The sequence below is a fragment of the Xenopus laevis genome, chromosome 1S, assembly GCF_017654675.1.
Source record: "Xenopus laevis strain J_2021 chromosome 1S, Xenopus_laevis_v10.1, whole genome shotgun sequence".
In the NCBI taxonomy this organism is placed as follows: Eukaryota; Metazoa; Chordata; class Amphibia; order Anura; family Pipidae; genus Xenopus; species Xenopus laevis.
The window spans coordinates 29926635-29946567 of record NC_054372.1 but is presented as its reverse complement, the minus strand read 5'-3'; the positions used below and the strand labels follow the sequence as shown (position 1 = coordinate 29946567).

Below are 19933 nucleotides of genomic sequence, written 5' to 3'. Positions count from 1 at the left end.
CTCTTTAATGCTTCCAACTCCAGCTGCAGGGACAGATTTAAACTGATAAACTGGGATTCTATTTGGAAGATTATTTTGCTGCAGCCACTGGTTCTGCAGAGTTGGAGAAAGTTTGCATTAAACAATACAAAAACTATAATATCCACATTAGATTACATGACAATACAGGATCCAGTGTAGTCTTGCTGTATCGGCTTCTGGCAGATATTATTTGAATCAGTGGCGGAACTACTGGGGGTGCAGCGGCACCAGGGACTGTGCCCCTGCACCACCTGATGGGGCTCGCAACCCAGAAAAATCTGTTCCACTTCCTGCAGACAAGCACGCCCGCCGGTTAAGTCACAAGCAGTGCGCCCATGTCAGTGCCAGGCATGCCGGCCTTAGGACAACTGCACCTGCGTCCAATTGGGCCCTCACTTCCTCTCTCAATGTGCGCAGCCAGTGACCAGAATGTTCCTCAGTCTGAAACGGACATCCAGGGCGTATCTATTCCCCTCCTCTTCCTCCCCCCCCCTCACTGTCCGCTGGCTTTATAGCTTAAAATAGTGGCAGACTGGGGGGGAGGGGGTTCGAGAGTGTGGGTGGGTTTGAGAGTGAGTGTGTGCAGGGGGGGGTTTGGGAGAGTGGGGGGTTGAAAGTGCAGGTGGGGTTCAGAGAGTGGGGGGGGTTTGAGAGAGTGCAGGGGGGGCTGTTGAGAGAGTATGTGGGCAGGACAAATGACAGTCAATTGCAACAGGGGAAAAGGGCAGTAAAGAAAGAAGGCAGGCCAGTAAGGATACAAATCACATTTATTACACTGCCTTGTGGTTTTTAACCCTTTCCTTGCTTTCAATAGCAAAAATTGCAGTTGTGCCCTCCTACTATGATATTTGGGGTATTTATTCATGGAATTGCCACTGTATCATCCTACTATGAGTTCTGGAGGTATTAAACATGATATTCTTACTGTGTTCATCCTACATTTAGTTCTGTGGTATTAAACATGGAAGTGCAACTGTGTATATTCTGCTTAATGTTTTAATAATTAATTAAATTGCATCAGTGTCTTATCTCAGAATGATGAGATTTGTGCTTTAGGTACAGCTAAAAGAAATGTTTAGCTATCAATAAATATATTTGATATTTCTACCATAGTGGGCACGGTCTAAATTCAGCAGGAAGTCCGTAAGTTTGCTCATAGTCTGTACAGAGAGATCACATAAAACTATGGCAGCGTAGGTATTCCCTGTACTAAGCACAATGGTCACAGAACCCCTCAGTGACTTATAATTTCCTGATCATTTACAGTAGGGGATACATTATCCCGTGAAACCTCAATTTTACATGTCATTTTTACGTGTAACTTTTACATTAACTGTTGTTGCTACTTTTTAATGACTCATTTGTGTATTCAGACCCTCTCCTTTTCATATTTCAGTCTCTTATTCAAACCAGTGCATGGTGGCTAGGGGAATTTGGACCCTAGCAACCAGACTGCTGAAATTACAAACTGGAGAGAGCTGCTGAATAAAAAGCTAAATAACTCAAAAAACACAAATAAAATGAAAACCAATTGCAAATAGTCTCAGAATATCACTCTATATCATACTAAAAGTTAACTCCTAGGTGAACAATCCCTTAAGGGGGGGCCCAGTTCTAAATTTCTCTACCGGGGCCCTTAGGGGTCTAGTTACGCCACTGATTTAAATTGTGCCATTTTGCTAATTTATGACGAACCAGAGCGGCCCAGACCACACTGAGCATGTGCACAGTCTTGGTCTTGCAAAGATGTTTAACAAAGTTACAAGATGGTGACCACTGTGGCCAACTTTGAAAACATAAATCATTTGTTTAATTAGGCTTGTGGTGCAGTAAGTTCATGTTTAGTATTTAGCATTTCTAGCCTTATTCTATTTTAGACTTTAATTTCCCCTTGACTTTGAGTCTGTATCTCTGCTGCTGTTCAAGCTTCATACTAATGATTTATGGTTTCAAAGTTGGCCACAGAGGTCACCATCTTGTAACTTTGTTAAACATCTTTGCAAGACCAAGACTGTGCACATGCTCAGTGCACATGGAGGGAAGTGGGCCCGGTTGCCCGGCACCAGCTAGTTACGTTACTGATGCAGTCACATTGGCCAACAGCCTTTTACAAGTTGAGGAAAAGTAAAACAGAAAGCAGAAATTATGAAAGAGAACTCAGTGCTTTATTGGAATGTTAAATGAGAGCTCAGATGCTGCACTCCCTCAGCTTCATGTCGGCTTGCTTGAGAGATATCCAGGTGTTAAGAGTGCAGGAGCGTAACTTGGACCACACTAGGTGGTTGTTTAAGCCGAAGATTTGAGCAGCAAACTGAGCTGCAGCTTCTGGCGAGAGAACGGTGGAACATCCAAGCCCTGAACACAAAATTGGGACATTTTATTACAGCTGCAAAAACAAAAAAACTTTTATCCAAGGCAAATGTAGCAGTGTAACTTCAGACTACTTCTCTCGCATATACTGTAAATAAAGTGATGCGAGACTTGTGCTCCTCTACTTTTAGACAATGTTATTTATTGGAAATATAAAAGATGTTTTACCACTGGGCATTCGGAGGGAAGACCAGACATCCTGTGCAGCCCAGTCTGCAGTGAGAGGAGGGCAGTTAATTACGGGATAAGCAGAGTTTCCAGACATGACCGGTCCCAAACCATTGCTTCTGCCGGCCACTGCTATAAACACTGTAGCCATGCCATCACCTAAAGCATCAAGAAGAAAATGGAGGGGGGAGGGGTGACTAATTATGGAAATCATGTAAAAAAAAAAAAATCTAAAAGTAAAAAAATCATCAAACATGTAGAACTTATGGTATGGCTGTGAGCCATTAAAGGAACAGTAACAGCAAAAAATTTGTGTTTTAAAGTAATAAAAATATCATGTAGTGTTGCCCTGCACTGGTAAAACTGCTGTGTTTGCTTCAGAAACACTACTGTAGTTCATATAAACAAGCTGCTGTATAGCAATGACGGAAATGGAAAAAAAGTCTATATGGCACAGGTTAAAGGTTCAAACAACTAGTTGGTTTCAGATAGATCACCAGAAATAATGACTTTTTCCAATGACTTTCTATTTTCTATGTATAACCATTTTTCTAATATTGAAGTGTAAAGTGTCATTTTTCACCTTCTGAAGCAGCCCTGGGAGGGGGGTCGCCGACCCTGTAAACATTTAGTTGATACATTTCTGATCTTTGTCCCTGCTGAGCAGAATCTCTGGGTTTCATTACAGGCGGCTGTTAGACTTGATACAATAGCTGCTAATATTCCAGAGATGCTGCTGAGAAATGTGTCAACTAAATGTTGCAAAATTGTAACAGTTCAGAGTCTGCACCTGAATTACTGAGCTGCCAGACTCAAACACCAGAGACAGGGAACTTTAAACTTAGATTTTGGAAAAACTGTAAAAAATAAATAATGGAAAGTAATTGAAAAAAAAAGTCTTTATTTCTGGGGAACAATCTGAAAACAACAATTGAAAATTGTGAAGTGTTTTGAAGGTGAACAACCTCTTTACGGGTCAGGGTACACAGGCAGATTCAGGGAGATTAGTTTTCCGGCGACAAATCTCCTCTTCTTTGGGCGACTAATCTCCCCGAATTGCCTCCCCTGCCTTCCCGCTGGCTAGAATCTAAATCGCCGGTGGGATGGCACTCTGTGCGATTAGTTTTTCGAAGTCGCCTGAAGTTTCCTCGTCAGGCGACTTCGGAAAACTAATCGTGCTCATTGCCATCCCACCGGCGATTTACATTTTAGCCGGCAGGAAGGCAGTTCGGGGAGATTAGTCGCCCCGAAGAAGAGCAGATTTGTCGCCGGACGACTAATCTCCCTGTGTGCCCTGACAAATTTTCCTTTGAATGGCTGCCCCCATGGCTTCACAGCAGCTTGTTTATATAAACAATAGTAGTGTTTCTGAAGCAAACACACCAGTTTTACCAGTGCAGGGAAACACTACATTATATTTGTATTACAGGTATAGGATCCCTTATCCAGAAACCAGATATCCAGAAAGCTCTGAATTACAGAATGGCTGTCTCCCATAGACTCCATTTTATCCAAATAATCCAAATTTTTAAAAATGATTTCCTTTTTCTTTGTAATAATAAAACAGTACCTTGTACTTAATCCCAACTAAGATATAATTAATCCTTATTGGAAGCAAAACCAGCCTATTGCGTTTATTTAATGTTTAAATGAATTTTTAGTAGACTTAAGGCATGAAGACCCAAATTACGGAAAGATCCGTTATCCGGAAAACACCAGGTCCCGATCATTCTGGATAACAGGTCCCATACCTGTACTAACGTTTTGATGTTACGGTTCCTTTAAAGAGACAATGGCCAGCTCTGTATTCAGAACGGGACCATTCATTGCTATAAAACGTAATAGTTCACATATAGTTCCACTTACATTTGTATATACAGTGTAAAACTGAGTTCTACCATTCTCTGCCACAAGATGTAGACAATTCTCAAGCTATTTCCCCCACAACATCACAGTATTAGTTTCACAAAGAAAACGGCAACATTATAAAACACACACCTTCATACTCTGACTTGATCCGCAGGGTTTCATCGGGGCCTTTGTGTGCAGAAGTCACTCTCAGCTCACAGGGAAGGCCATAGTTTGCACAGGATTTCTTAATCTTCTCACAGTGTGCCAGATCAGAAATGGATCCCATCAGCACCACCACCCTACCCTGGCTTTTGGAAGTCAGCAGCAGCTGTGAAGGAAAAGTACACAACTAGGTAAAAAAGTGTAACTGTAGTTTTTTTTGAATGCCTTTTGAGCAGATTTTCTAATTACAGATAAAAAACCTCTTCAACACTATTGTTTCAGTCACCAATTATAACGGATGTATTGTAAAGCAAATGCACCTATTTCAGGTAGTGCTGGTACAACAATATTGGCAGAATTATAGGTAAAAAATGTAAAAATCGCTCTTGAATGCACATTAACCAGTTAAATAAAACACTTTTAGAAAGGATATTCCCTTGTGATGTTCAGATTTTAAAAATATGCTTAAAAACATCCGTATATTTAGCTTTTACTAGGAAATTCAGGATAAAAACGTAAGAACTGTCAAACACCATTGTTCAATTTTAACTGGGAGCATTTCTCGGGTAACCATCTGTGCAGTAGAGAGGAGAGTTCGTGTGGGAGAGGAATGGGTTTCATACATTATATAGAGCCTGACTAATAGGGAACATGATGTTCTCAGAGCACATGGCACATTTGGCAAGAGCCCAGGCACAGTCGCATCTGATTTAATGCACAAACAAAAAACTGAATTCTACATTATTGCCATGTTACACTCAATTAGAAAGTGCTGTTATGGCACAGGATGGTCATTATTACATATAATATTCGGATAGTTCATTCTTTCTTACCTCTACTCTGTCTGCCACCCACTCAAAATTTCTCTTCACCATCTGCAGAGCTTCAGCCGTTACCTCCTTTAGGTCCCGATATGTCTGGGAGGGAAAGATGGTCAAACCCCATCATCCGACTGTTAAAAAGCATTTTGGCAGAACGGAAATACGTTGTCTTATTCTGGCTTGAAAGGGTGGTATACTAATTGTTCAATGAACAGGGCTTGTGCCAAACTTATTGATATAGGGCAGAGAGAGACACTATTTCGGGAGATTAGTAGCACATCAACTAATCACTTCTTCTTCAGGCAACTCTCATCTTCCCGGATTGCCTTCCCGCCTGCTAGAATGTAAATTGCTGACAGGATGGCACTCTGATCGCTTCGGCTTTCCGAAGTCGTCCAAGTTTCCTCGTGAGGCAACTTTCAGCGACTTCGTAAAATGAATCATTCCAAGTGCCATCCCACTGGCGGGAAGGCAGTTTGGGAAGATTAGTGGACGAAGGAGCAATTTGTTGATGTGCAACTAATCTCCCGAAATAGCAGCGCATGTCTCTGCCTTTAAAGGACCAGTAACATCAAAAAATGTTTTAAAGTAATACATATTTAATGCAGTGTTGCCCTGCACTGGTGAAACAGCAGATAAACTCTGTAGAAAATAATGGTGTTATCTGTTATCCACCAATTAACCTGTGCCATATAGTCTTTTTTTCAAATTCCGCCATTGCTACTCAGCAGCTTGTTTATATGAACTATAGTAGTGCTGTCCAACTTCTGTGGTACCAAGGGCCAACATTTTACTGACTGCAGGAAAATCCCTCATCACTCATATGTGAAAAATTTAAGTCATGTTAAAACATACCCTTAAATCCATATGCCTCATCCTCCCCTGTGGATAATACAAAAAAACCCTCAACACATGATTAAACACCTTAGGGGCCCTTAACAACAATTTCCAAATGCTAACAAACCCCCAGAACAAACCTCAGGCTTACATTCCACAGGTAGCATAGGGCAAGCATAGAATGTCACACACACAAGCAGCACTGGGCAAGCATAGAATGGCACACACAAGCAGCACTGGGCAAGCAGAGAATGGCGCACACAAGCAGCACTGGGCAAGCAGAGAATGCCACACACAAGCAGCACTGGGCAAGCAGAGAATGGCACACACAGGGAGGGAAGACAGAACAGAGCAGGAGACAGGGAAAGCTATCATTCTAATATGTACTACATACAGTGACACAGTGCTGGTACCCCATTAGCATTTTGAATACGTTGTGAACAGGAGAACAATATGGGCAGTTTCAGTCTGGGTCTCAGGTGTGAACAGTACAGGGCTTTAGGATATAAACAAAAGAGGTGTCACAAGTGTGAACAATACAGGGGATTAGAGTCTGGATTAGAGTCTGAATTTGAGGTTTAAACTATGCAGGGGCCAGTTAATCTCTGTAGTGATACCTTTTAAATCTTACATATGGTAAGCAGACACAGCATGTGGGGGGCCCGTGGGCTGCATGCGGCCCGCCAGTTGGACAGCCCTGAACTATGGTATGGTTTCTTTTTTTTATTTAGAATTTTTGTATTTTATTTTCTGTAGAACTTTTACATACATCTTGCTTATATACGCATGATCATGACCGTTATGAATTCTGTTACATTAACACAGATTGGTTAAGTAGACTTTTAAACATTAAAGCCTCAGCTTCTAATATTTAAGTGTGTTGTTGTCTATATTCACACTGCCCTTTTTCATTCATTCAGTGTGTTCCTAGATAAGTGCCACCCAATCTGCTAACTGTGCTTTGCTGTTTCCAAGGGGGGAAAAGAGAGATAAACTATTAAAGAGGGAAAGAAAAGTGGGGAGGGTCAGAGGGTGACTGTAGAGGAGCCATATCTGTAAGTCAATCAGTTTCCATTTGGGTTGTCTCAAACTCCGCCCAGGGGAGCCATAACAGCTCATTCTTATATCCTTTGTCTTGCAGATATGCTCTAATGGTCTCCATGTTCCTTATCACTTTCACTTTATTGATGAGGGCTTGTTGATTTGGTAGGGAGGCGCTCTTCCATTTAGCAGCTATTAACGCCTTCGCTGTTTATTTGTGTCGCGAGTTTATTTGATTCTGAAGTTTTCAATGTTTTGAGGGGTAGACCCAGGAGGAATGATCGGGGATCGGGTTCAATAGGATGCTTAAAAATGGCTGACAAAGTGTGGGCTACCATTCTCCTGAATGCTTTTACTATCTCACATTTCCACCACATAAAATTTGTCCCGTTCTCCACAACCTCCAAGACATTGTATTTCTTGAAAGGAGGGCCAGTTTTGAGGGAGTATAGTCCATTTGAATATCAGTTTATAAGCCTTCTCTATAATTATGGTGCACACCAATGTTTTACTGGCCTTATCCAAGATCTTCTGCCACTGCTCTTCTTCAAGTATATCTTCTTCCCATTTGGTCATGTACTTTTGTGTTAGTGTGGTATTGTCCTCAGCAAGCTTGTTATACTGTATAATATTGATATCAGATGAGTGTTTCTGTCCGAGGAGTTGCAGAGGTTCGAATTATGTGGGGACGGCTGGCGGTGTGTTGCCCTTCAAAAAGGTCTGAGATATAAAGTGACGTATCTGTAAGTAGCGATAGAACTGGCCATTTGGTATCTTGAAGTTGTCTTTGAGATTTTGGAAGGTACGTATCTCCCGTCCTGTGACCTTATCTTATCCATCCAAGGAAGGAAGTCTCTTATTACCTGGTGGTAATTTATTACCCAGGAATGAGCAAAACAGCGAGTTGCGTGCGGATAGATATGAATGTCCCATATTTGTATTGTGTGCACTGTTGTGGGGTACAGTATTGTTTCTGAAGCAAACTTCAGTTTTACCAGTGCAGCGCAACACTACATGATATTTCCATTACTTTATACCACTTTAATTTTTTGGTGTTACTGTTCGGGAGGGGGGAGGGTTTTTGCGCTAACTAGGTTTTCTTCCCCTTTAAGCACACACAAAGAAAAACTGTTTTTTTTTGTTATTTCTTGCACTAAACAGAGCGACTAATGCTACTTTATGTTAGGCCCTTTTGGAGGTAGATAATTACCTCCCCTTCCTTTCACACTTTGTTGATAGTTTTGTTAGCACTGCTATGAATTTACCCACTGTATTTGCAGTAGGGATGCACCGAATCCACCTTTTTGGATTCGGCCGAACCCCCCGAATCCCGAACCCTAATTTGCATATGCAAATTAGGGGTGGGAAGGGGAAACATTTTTTACTTCCTTGTTTTCTGACAATAAGTCCCGAAATTTCCCTCCCGCCCCTAATTTGCATATGCAAATTAGGATTTGGATTCGGTTCGGCCAGGCACAAGGATTCGGCCGAATCCGAATCCTGCTGAAAAAGGCCGAATCCTGGCCGAATCCCAAACCGAATCCTGGATTCGGTGCATCCCTAATTTGCAGCCAGTCAAAAGTCAGCTGAGAGAGAGGCTATGAATGCTATAATTCCCCAAAACGGTTTAGGGAGTTAACAGCACACAAGCTGATCTTTTCCAGAGAACAGATCTTTCTGTAATTTGCATTTTCATACCTTAAGTCTTTTTAAAGTAGAACTAACACCCCCCCCTCATTAGAAAAGCCCCATCTACTACCCTAGATTTTCCTCCCTCCCTGTTTTCTACCCGCTTAGTGCATTATTCCAGAAAAGTGTCCCTGGCAGCATGTTCACTAATTTATGTATAGTAGCACAGCGGAGCTCAAGTGGTCTTCGGTCTTCTTCCTTCCCCGGCAATTCACTGAAGTTTTCAGCGTATGCGCAGTTGGTACGAATACTGGACTGTTCCAACAGCTCATGCACCAGTACAAAGGTCCCTTACAGAAGACCGAAGACTCAGAAGATGGCGCCCATAAGCTCCACTACTCTGCATAAATAAATGAACATGCTGCATGGGACACTTTCTGGAATAATGCACTATGCGGGTAGAAAGCAGGAAGGGAGGACAATCTAGGGTAGTAGTTTTCTAATGGGGAGGGGGGTTAATTCCCCTTTAAAAATCATGTAAACATTAAATAAACCCAGTCAGCTTGTTTTGCCACCACTAACAATTTATTAGTTGCCATCAAATATAAGGAACTGTCCTTATTATAACAGACACAAGGAGATTACACAGCTGTATTATGGAGCTTTATGGATAATGGGTTTCTACATTATAGATCCCATACTTACATCAGTAACGACATCATTTACCAGAGAACAATTCACAGAGACACCACTAATTCTACTTAGATAAATTCCCAAATTCTTCAAACATACAAGGATTATTTATTTGATTTGTAATTAAGAAGAGAAAGAGAGAGAACCTTGTTTATGCTGTTTAAACTCTTTTTTATTACCAACACCCACTTTACAACAATTTTCAATTTCAATAATACTTGGAAAAAATCTCTTAAGGACCAATTAACCAATTCCACCTATTTGTTTGTCACTTATCAATTAGTCTGATGAAATCTTGTATTTAGTAAATGATTGATTTCAGTAAACTAAAATATATCAAACAAATTAGCACACCATCAATTAATGATAGAGATATATAGAGATATAGAGATATAGAGATATAGAGATATAGTCTTTGTGTGTATGCACTCTTACCAGATTTGTAGTTACTTCGGGTGCGTTGGTCAATTTTGATTATACAAGAAGATACAAGGACTCATTCACCATTTTCCAGTGAATAAAAATAAATCAATAAAGGATTTCACTCCATTCAATTTCAATTCATTAAATTTCAATTCATTAAAAAACCTCATGATTTCAAAAAGTGACTAGTGCTCAAAATGGTTCTCTCTCTTTTTAATTTACCATAGAACAGACTTCTGCTATAACCTCAGGAGTAGTTAAAGCCCACACAGAAATAACCAGAGACTTACTTGCTTATCTTTCTGTTGGGACTTGTCACCAGCCGGCCACAGACGCCAAGAGTCATTATCAATAACATCAGCGAGGACAATCTCCTTCTTTGTAACATCCACACCAAACTCAATCTGATGCAAAGACGGAACATGTAAAACAGAGGCAAAGCCTTAATAAAGACAGAAGACATAACCAGCCAGGAGAAGCCACTTCAGTAGATCTGTACCTTCATGTCTACTAGTGTGCACTCCTGGCTCATCCAAGCTTTCTCTAGAATCTCAAAGATGGCCGCTGTGGAATGAGTCATGATATCCACTTCAGCCTGACCAATCACAAGCCCTCCACAGCTGAGTTTTGCAGAGATCAGTTGTTCCTCAGACCACTGAGGATCATGGTTGGCATCATCCTTTTAAAAAAAAAAAAAAAATTGATTTCCTTAGATCGTAAATGAAATGAGGTAATGATACGCATAGAAAGTTAAATGCAGACATTAATAATTTCACATATTTACGTTCATATCATATATTATACAGGGATAGTTTACCTTAAAAAAGGTCTCCACTTTAGGGGGGAGGAATTTGTAGCCTTCCTTAACACCCGGATTTCTCTTCAAGAATGAGCCAGTGGCGATTCTTCGGCACACCCACTCAATGGGTATCATCTCGCAGTGGGTAGCAATGAAAGCCGTGTCGCCGCACTTTCGGACAAACGCAGTTTTGATCCCTACGTGATTCAACAGTTACAAACAGATCAAATAGATAAACATTACAATCATATTGAACTGACCAAGCAGACAAAGATATAGTTTTGTGAATCGAAGTTTCGTACGACTTTCGGACTTGCGTTGACCGTCCTGACATTTTTCTTACCATGGAGATCGATCGTTTAGTTAATCGAACAAGTTAGAAGATTTCTGTCGGCTAATGATCACTTCTCTGCATGTATTGCCTATCTGATTATATCAATGGGTGACTGTCACTAGAATTTGTATGAATACTTTTGTGCGATTGCTGTCAAGGCCAGAACACCATCTGATTTGTTATTTTACAACTTTATTTAAAGAAGAACTAAAGCTTAACTAAAGAAGTAGGTAAGACATGTTGAACATTATGTTTTGGGCTTCTGTACCAGCCCAAGGCAACCACAACCATTTAGCAGTAAAGATCTGTGTCTCCAAAGATGCCCCAGTAGCTCCCCGTGTTCTTTTCTGCTGATTCACTGCACATGCTCTGTGCTGCTGTCACTTACTGAGTTTAGGGACCCACTCACAATATACAGTACACATAGAATAGAAATGTCACAATATAAGGCCGATTAGTAATTAATACAGATAATAACTACATGGTAGCACAGAAACCAGTGCAACTAGCATCAGAATTTAATTATCAGCCCTGTAGCATCAGCTTATATTACAGACCAACCTCATTTTCTGCTGGATAATTTGTGACGACCCCTAAGCTTAGCTTCTCAACAGCTGCTCAGAGCCCACTGAGCATGTGAGTGTTGCAGACACTTTCCAAGATGGTGACCCCCTGTGACAAGTCTGAAGTCCTGGATCATTGCTGCTATTTAGAAGCTGAAACTTTAGGCTGGTGCAACAAGTTCAGTATATAAAATATGGCATTTGTAGCCATATTAATGTTTATGCTTTAGTTCTCCTTTAATCTGGTTAGTGGCAGGTCGGGAGATTGTGATGTCCGATCATTCGTCAGATACAAGGTTAAAAATCTGCAATCTGGCCATCTTACATTGCACACCATCTCTATACTAGGGATACACCCACTCCGGGATTTGGTTCGGAATTCAGCCTTTTGGACGAATCTAACTTCCTGAGTGAACCAATCTGAATCCTTTTCATTAATAAGAACAAGGAACATGTGTGTTTTCATGATAGTTCCCTCTATCAGAAGCGGTGTGTACTCCAATCCCAAGATTTACTGGATGGGTATATTTGGGGTGCAGACAATTAACACTACTGAAGGGAACTTACAAAACAAAAGGAATACGTTTCCAGAGTATTAACCTGCAATTAGCTAGTTAGCAATTTCTACCTTTTTGAGATGTTTGTGTAGTGCAGGTCCGGACTGAGAATTAAACTAGGCCCTGGCATTTCAGGTACACAGAGGCCCACTCAGCCCACACAGAGGCCCAAACAGCCCACTAAATACTGACTTTCTATGGGACCTTATAGCAGCCCCTCTGGCATTTGGCAGAACCCACAGATTGCCAGTCCGGGCCTGGTGTAGTGTGTATATAAAGTACAGTGGTGTGAAAAACTATTTGCCCCCTTCCTGATTTCTTATTCTTTTGCATGTTTGTCACACTTAAATGTTTCTGCTCATCAAAAACCGTTAACTATTAGTCAAAGATAACATAATTGAACACAAAATGCAGTTTTTAAATGAAGGTTTACGTTATTAAGGGAGAAGAAAAACTCCAAATCTACATGGGCCTGTGTGAAAAAGTGATTGCCCCCCTTGTTAAAAAATAACTTAACTGTGGTTTATCACACCTGAGTTCAGTTTCAAAGGTTATAAAGCCATTTCTAAAGCTTTGGGACTCCAGCGAACCACAGTGAGAGCCATTATCCACAAATGGCAAAAACATGGAACAGTGGTGAACCTTCCCAGGAGTGGCCGGCCGACCAAAATTACCCCAAGAGCGCAGAGACAACTCATCTGAGAGGCCACAAAAGACCCCAGGACAACATCTAAAGAACTGCAGGCCTCACTTGCCTCAATTAAGGTCAGTGTTCACGACTCCACCATAAGAAAGAGACTGGGCAAAAACGGCCTGCATGGCAGATTTCCAAGGCGCAAACCACTTTTAAGCAAAAAGAACATTAAGGCTCGTCTCAATTTTGCTAAAAAACATCTCAATGATTGCCAAGACTTTTGGGAAAATACCTTGTGGACCGACGAGACAAAAGTTGAACTTTTTGGAAGGTGCGCGTCCCGTTACATCTGGCGTAAAAGTAACACAGCATTTCAGAAAAAGAACATCATACCAACAGAAAAATATGGTGGTGGTAGTGTGATGGTCTGGGGTTGTTTTGCTGCTTCAGGACCTGGAAGACTTGCTGTGATAGATGGAACCATGAATTCTACTGTCTACCAAAAAATCCTGAAGGAGAATGTCCGGCCATCTGTTCATCAACTCAAGCTGAAGCGATCTTGGGTGCTGCAGCAGGACAATGACCCAAAACACACCAGCAAATCCACCTCTGAATGGCTGAAAAAAACCAAAATGAAGACTTTGGAGTGGCCTAGTCAAAGTCCTGACCTGAATCCTATTGAGATGTTGTGGCATGACCTTAAAAAGGCGGTTCATGCTAGAAAACCCTCAAATAAAGCTGAATTACAACAATTCTGCAAAGATGAGTGGGCCAAAATTCCTCCAGAGCGCTGTAAAAGACTCGTTGCAAGTTATCGCAAACGCTTGATTGCAGTTATTGCTGCTAAGGGTGGCCCAACCAGTTATTAGGTTCAGGGGGCAATTACTTTTTCCCACAGGTTTGGATTTCTTTTCTCCCTAAATAATAAAAACCCTCATTTAAAAACTGCATTTTGTGTTTACTTGTCTTATCTTTGACTAATAGTTAAATGTGTTTGATGATCAGAAACATTTTGTGTGACAAACATGCAAAAGAATAAGAAATCAGGAAATAGTTTTTCACACCACTGTATATAAAGTACCCCCTATTGTAAAATATAAGGATATTATAAGTCACCAAGGGGTTCCATAACCATAACATATAAAAGGTCACGGACACTCACCAGCCTCCTGCAGCAGTTTGAAGACGCAGCTAGTTGTCTTGTTGGAAATGGAGGCTTTTCCTTCCATGTGATCTTTCCGTACTGCGTCGCCGGCAGTAATCTGGTCTTTGGACTTCATCAGCACGCAGCCATAGTGCTCGGGCAATTCATACACCTCTTTCGTTTTCCCTTCATTTAATTTCTTGCCCAGCTTCAGGTCTTTATAGGCGAAGAAATGAAAGTAAACTTGTGCCAGTGGCTATTTCTCAGAGATGAAGAACAAGAACCTGCCTTATCCATGGCAACCAATATGGTGCTCTGTATATTAAGTAAGATTACACATGGGATGCATATACTGTAAACAAAAAGATTTCCTTGTAAATGTTGAGCACAAAATGTTTGGCACAAAGTATTTGCCGGCAGAGAGAAAACATCATTCAGGGTGAAATTTGCAATGACAACCTGTTTTGTAAGACGGATACTCCAGAGCCACACACTTACTACTACTCTAAAACTGTTCCAACTATTGGTTTTACGTAGGGATGCACTGAATCCAGGATTCAGTTCGGGATTCGGCCAAATCCTACTGCCTGGCCGAACCGAATCCTAATTTGCATATGCCAATTGGGGTGGGGAGGGAAATTGTGTAACTTTTTGTCAGAAAACAAGGAAGTAAAAAAGGTTTTCCCCTTCCCACCCCTAATTTGCATATGCAAATTAGGATTTGGTTCGGTATTTGGGCGAATCTTTAGTGAAGGATTCGGGGGTTTGGCCGAATCCAAAATAATGGATTCGGTGCATCGCTAGTTTTATGTAATAAAAGGCAAAAAGTTTGCCCAGGTCCAGTTACCCATAGCAACCAATCAGAAGGCAGCTGGTCACCTGTTTAAAAGCAATTGGTTGAATTGTCATTGACTAAATGGGGGTGATTTAAGCTTGTTGTCCTCAGAGAAGTACAAGTCTGCAACTGCCCAATAGTTACCCAGGCCCCACTAGGATAAGGGATCAATGGAACGTCATGCACCATAATCAGCTTCTTGCCAACGCTCCCCTCCTGTGTGTGTGACATGTGCATTAGACAATTGTGTATCTATAGAATAATATGACATGTGACTGGGCTGTGATTATATGATACACTTGTATTCTCATTCATTTCTATTGGCATGACAAGCAATGGAAGCTGTGCCTGGGAATTGATGGTGATACAGAGCCACCACCTTATCCACCAAACCCACAGTGTGTCGGACTAAGCAAAGAGTTCATTCAGATGCAGACTGTACTGAATTCTATGCTGCTATGCAATTGTGTGTGTGTGTTTTCATACAGGGGAAGTGGGACATGAAGCACAAGTTATAGTTGTACGACACAGCCAGGGGACTCTGCACAGGAGAATAAGTGCAGTTAAGTGGGCGCTGATTTCTGCTTACTGAGATCACGGAAATACACGACTTCACTTTCTCTCCCGACGCCCAATCTCCGAGCCCAGCAGACAGCCTCACTGGCAGCATGTGTTCACCCTGGGCCCGCCCATCATGGCCCGCTGCGTAGGGGAGTACGGTTATCGGGTACTTACCTAAGTAGGACTCCATTTCACCGATAAAACCGGGAAACACAGCAATAGAAATGAAGTGGCGTTAAATCGGAGGTCGATAACATGCACACTCGCTCTGACAGAACTACATACGAGACCGAACCTCCCCCTCTCAGGACACTGGATGTGGATGCCCGGCAGTACCACGTGGTTCTGTATGTAAATTCTCTCAGGCAGAAGTACCTACAGCGAGAAATTCCCTGTACACATTGAGGGAGATCTAAAAGCAATAGCGCCCCGGAGGGATGTCAAAGAGGAAGAGCTAGCGGACACGCCTACAGCAGGGAACCAATCACTGCGCTCCTTACGCGAGGGCTCATTTACATACAGTTATCAGTGAAGCTGCAACCCAGCCAGGTGGGACGACAAGTAAAGCAGGAGGCAGGGTTGACGGGTTTTATAAAGCCCAGGCAGGTTTTGACAGTACAAACTAGCCAAGGTTGGGTCTTTGGCTGGTTTGTACTTTGGAAACCAGCCAAAGTTTTTTGTTGCCCTAATGTGTGTCTCCCAATGCATTTTGGGTAATGTAGTTTTTGTTTAACAATTTTCCGCTGCCAAGTTTAATGTAAACTTAATGTAAAGACCAGTAACACAATTTTTTTTTAAAAAAAAATATTTATTTTTAACGAAAAAAAAAAAACCCCACCAAGACAGTTTAAACTTTTAATTCACAAAGCTTTTATTAATAAATGACTTACCGATTCTCCGCTTGCGCTCCTCTTCAGAAACGGCGACAGGGCGACAATCCATCGTGCGGTGCTAGATTTCTCCTGCTGCTTTCTGAAGAGGAGCGCAAGCGGAGAATCGGTAAGTCATTTCTTAATAGAAGCTTTGCGAATTAAAAGTTTAAACTGTCTTGGTGGGGGTTTTTTTTCGCTAAAAAGAACCTTGGTCCTTTAATGTAAGACTACAATACCCAGCATGCAATGGGACTGACTTGTGTAGAAATCAGGAGTTACCAGATTTTAGGCTCTGTACCCCAGTCTCCCGTCTCTCTTAAGCATTCTCATGTCTTCTAGTAACTTTTCTCAATTCAAGACAATTTTGGGGCAAATATCTCGTGGCCACCAAAATGTCTAGAGGTTGACCTGTTTTACCAATATTTATTTAAATTGTATATGAATTAGGGCCTCAGGGGTTCCCTATACCTCCTGGGCTCCCCTCTGTATTTACGCCCCCTAGTGACGGGCGAATCTTTCCCATTTTGCAAATCAGTGAAAATTTGAAAAAGGCGTATTTTCACATATATTTATTATTTTAGATTTTTTTTTTCCACTGCACATATTGTGCTATTTTTGGGCTACTTTTGAAGTGACTCATGGCTGGTTTTGTAGCTGATTTTGGCTGGTTTTGAAAATTAGACCTGGCAACCCTGGAAGGAGCCAAGCCAAGCAGCTGCCGGGAGTCCCACATTAGCCCCACACTGAATGGTAGGAGCTGCTGTTTTTGTTACATGCTTTTTATTCGGACGCTCCTAAAGAAACCTGCATAACTCCTTTTGTAAAGATGGGGGAATGATGAGGGATACCCATCTGATTTGTTTCTCAAGTATTCTATACTGAACACAATTTAACAACATCATCTCTTTATTCAAGGTTGGGACAAAAAGGCATCCCATAAAACTGAAAAACCCACCTTTTGGAAAGGCTTTTCTCTTCTTTCCTGAGATGGTTATTTTTGTGATCAGTATCAAGCATCATGTATCAAGAATTTATCGATATGAAAATATATATATCTCCAAAGCAGTGACTCATCACTCAAAAGACTTGCTTAAAAATAAAAAATTTTAGTTTGAAAATCACATTTTGAACATCAAAATTGCCTAATTGCTGCAAACTAGGTTTTCTAAATGCTCTGTATTTTCTAAATATTATACAGACATATGACATCATTATTGATAAATATATCACTTACAATAACACAATATATATGTATGAAGCAAAAGACAACGCTCTGCTACAGACAAATAATAGTTTGCCCTGCAAATACCTACAAAGGACAGACTTTGCTGAACCCTCTGCTGTGTAAAAATGGTATTGCAAGATTGTCTCGCCCCTGCCTTGCTTGTAGCCTTTTAGTGTGAAGAGACATGGCACTACTAGTAGCAGCTACTTGCCATGGCTACAAAAAGCCAGAAAATACCCTGCCATAGACAATAGCTGACAAGTAGCTGCTACCAGGACTGCCATCAGAAATCATAGGGCCCATACGACAAAATTTCCTGGACCCCCTGGGCTGCGCCCACCGCAAGCCCCACCTATAGGTCTGCTCTCCCCACCACACAGTAAAAAAACAAAAAAAATATTGGTGACTAGGGTTCCCACATGTTAATAAAAATATATTGGTGGTCAGGGACCCCATAAAAAAACATTTGTGGCCAGGGCCCCCCCATTAAAAAATACTGGTGGCTAGGACCCCACATGAGAAAAAAAAATTGGTGGCCAGCCCCCCACCCCCACACATTATAAGAAAATTAAAGGGCCCCTTAAACATCCATGCCTTCCTGAAGTCAGCAGCTCTCTTACCCTTACCCTCGGGGCCCCCTTCAACTCTCCCCCCTGTCCCCCCCTATATATATATATATATATATATATATATATATATATATATATATATATATATATATAAACAGCACAGAAACCGGCACTCTCGATAAGGGTTTAAAGTATGCCTGGGTGCAGTGTCCAAAATCAGCATAAATACATATCCAAAAAGCGGTCCGCACTCTCAGGTCTTATAAAACACTTATATTTATTTGAAAAGGTTGGCTGACGTTTCGGCCTCCACCGAGGCCTTTCTCAAAGTACAGAAAGATGAAAATGAACATGCTTAAATACAATCCTTGGCGCGAAAAAATCCCTAATTGGACTTGACTACTTAATTACATCATCGCTATGCGCCCAAAATTAGCATACCCTAACGGATATTTGCTCATTCAGTACTACGTATATACACAACCAGTAAAACTAACCCACCCCCCTGTTAAAAAATCTGTTAGGATCATTAAAAACATACTTGTAACTGTTCCATGGCAAGGATACCATATTGCTATTTAAAATCCATACTGCACCTTATCATATGTTTTAGTAACTGCAAGCACTTATTTGTTATATTTTTTGTTTTATTATATTTTCCTGCTCTTGGGACGCCTGCTTTTAAGCTAGTTTTAAGCTAGTTTGAACATAGCCTAAGTTTCGATACTCAAATGCCTATTTATATTTATATAGTATTATAAACGTATGTGTACTCCTGCTAGACCTACAATCTTTACTCAAGTTTTTACTTTGTAACATTATTTATGACACCAGTATGGATTTTAAATAGCAATATGGTATCCTTGCCATGGAACAGTTACAAGTATGTTTTTAATGATCCTAACAGATTTTTTAACAGGGGGGTGGGTTAGTTTTACTGGTTGTGTATATACGTAGTACTGAATGAGCAAATGAGAAAGGCCTCGGTGGAGGCCGAAACGTCAGCCAACCTTTTCAAATAAATATAAGTGTTTTATAAGACCTGAGAGTGCGGACCGCTTTTTGGATATGTATTTATGCTGATTTTGGACACTGCACCCAGGCATACTTTAAACCCTTATCGAGAGTGCCGGTTTCTGTGCTGTTTTTGTATGCTTACTACTTTAAACCTGGCACCCGTGTGATTATTTGAACTATTTGGACTATTTAACCTATGAAATGCTAAATATGAGATGGACGATGGAATCCCTGTGTTGGAGGGACGCAACACCCCTTCCTTTCGAGGTCTTAAGGGTCTAACAGGAGGCGGCTATGGAGGAATCGATGAGTCGTGGCCTTATGGGGGTCCTACATACTCCCTGATGTGGGGCTAATAAACGAGTGTATGATGATATGGTGCTGAGCGATCCATGCTGTTGATGCCGGTGAAACATTGATTCCTGCGGCGCTGTCGCTGCACGCCATGGCAGCACTGCGGCGTTATAGCGGCATGCCGGGGCAGCAGACTAGTACCTGCGATTTAGCGGCGAGATGATCCAGGACGACCCTTCCAATTGATGCCGGTACAGCACTAAGGTGGATCGCTACACGCTGGGGCAGTGGACCAATAAGGGTGACAAAGCGGTGCGACGATCTAGGGCTGTCCGCCCTACTGAAGCCGGAACAGCATTAAGGCGATAGCCGCGGCCACACAAGGCTGATTACGGCGTTATGTGCTTTGCGGGACAATGTTTTAAGGGCAACGGAGAATGTCTGGTCCATCAATGATAGTGCTAGTTGACCGCATTCCGGAGGAGTCACCGACAGAGCCATACATCGCGACAA

General features: G+C 41.5%; 1 protein-coding gene across 1 annotated transcript; it reads right to left on the bottom strand.

The window, feature by feature from the left end:
- Positions 1-2167: 2167 nt before the first annotated feature.
- On the bottom strand, positions 2168-15840 carry paics.1.S (phosphoribosylaminoimidazole carboxylase; phosphoribosylaminoimidazolesuccinocarboxamide synthase S homeolog). Its single transcript, NM_001092779.1, has 9 exons — positions 15618-15840; positions 14066-14263; positions 10834-11012; positions 10516-10695; positions 10307-10420; positions 5406-5489; positions 4558-4738; positions 2560-2718; positions 2168-2376 (listed from the first exon to the last, which is right to left on the bottom strand). The coding sequence occupies exons 1-9, from the start codon at positions 15631-15633 to the stop codon at positions 2210-2212; spliced, it is 1278 nt and encodes a 425-aa protein (NP_001086248.1). The 5' UTR covers positions 15634-15840; the 3' UTR covers positions 2168-2209.
- Between the last annotated feature and the right edge of the window lie 4093 nt (positions 15841-19933).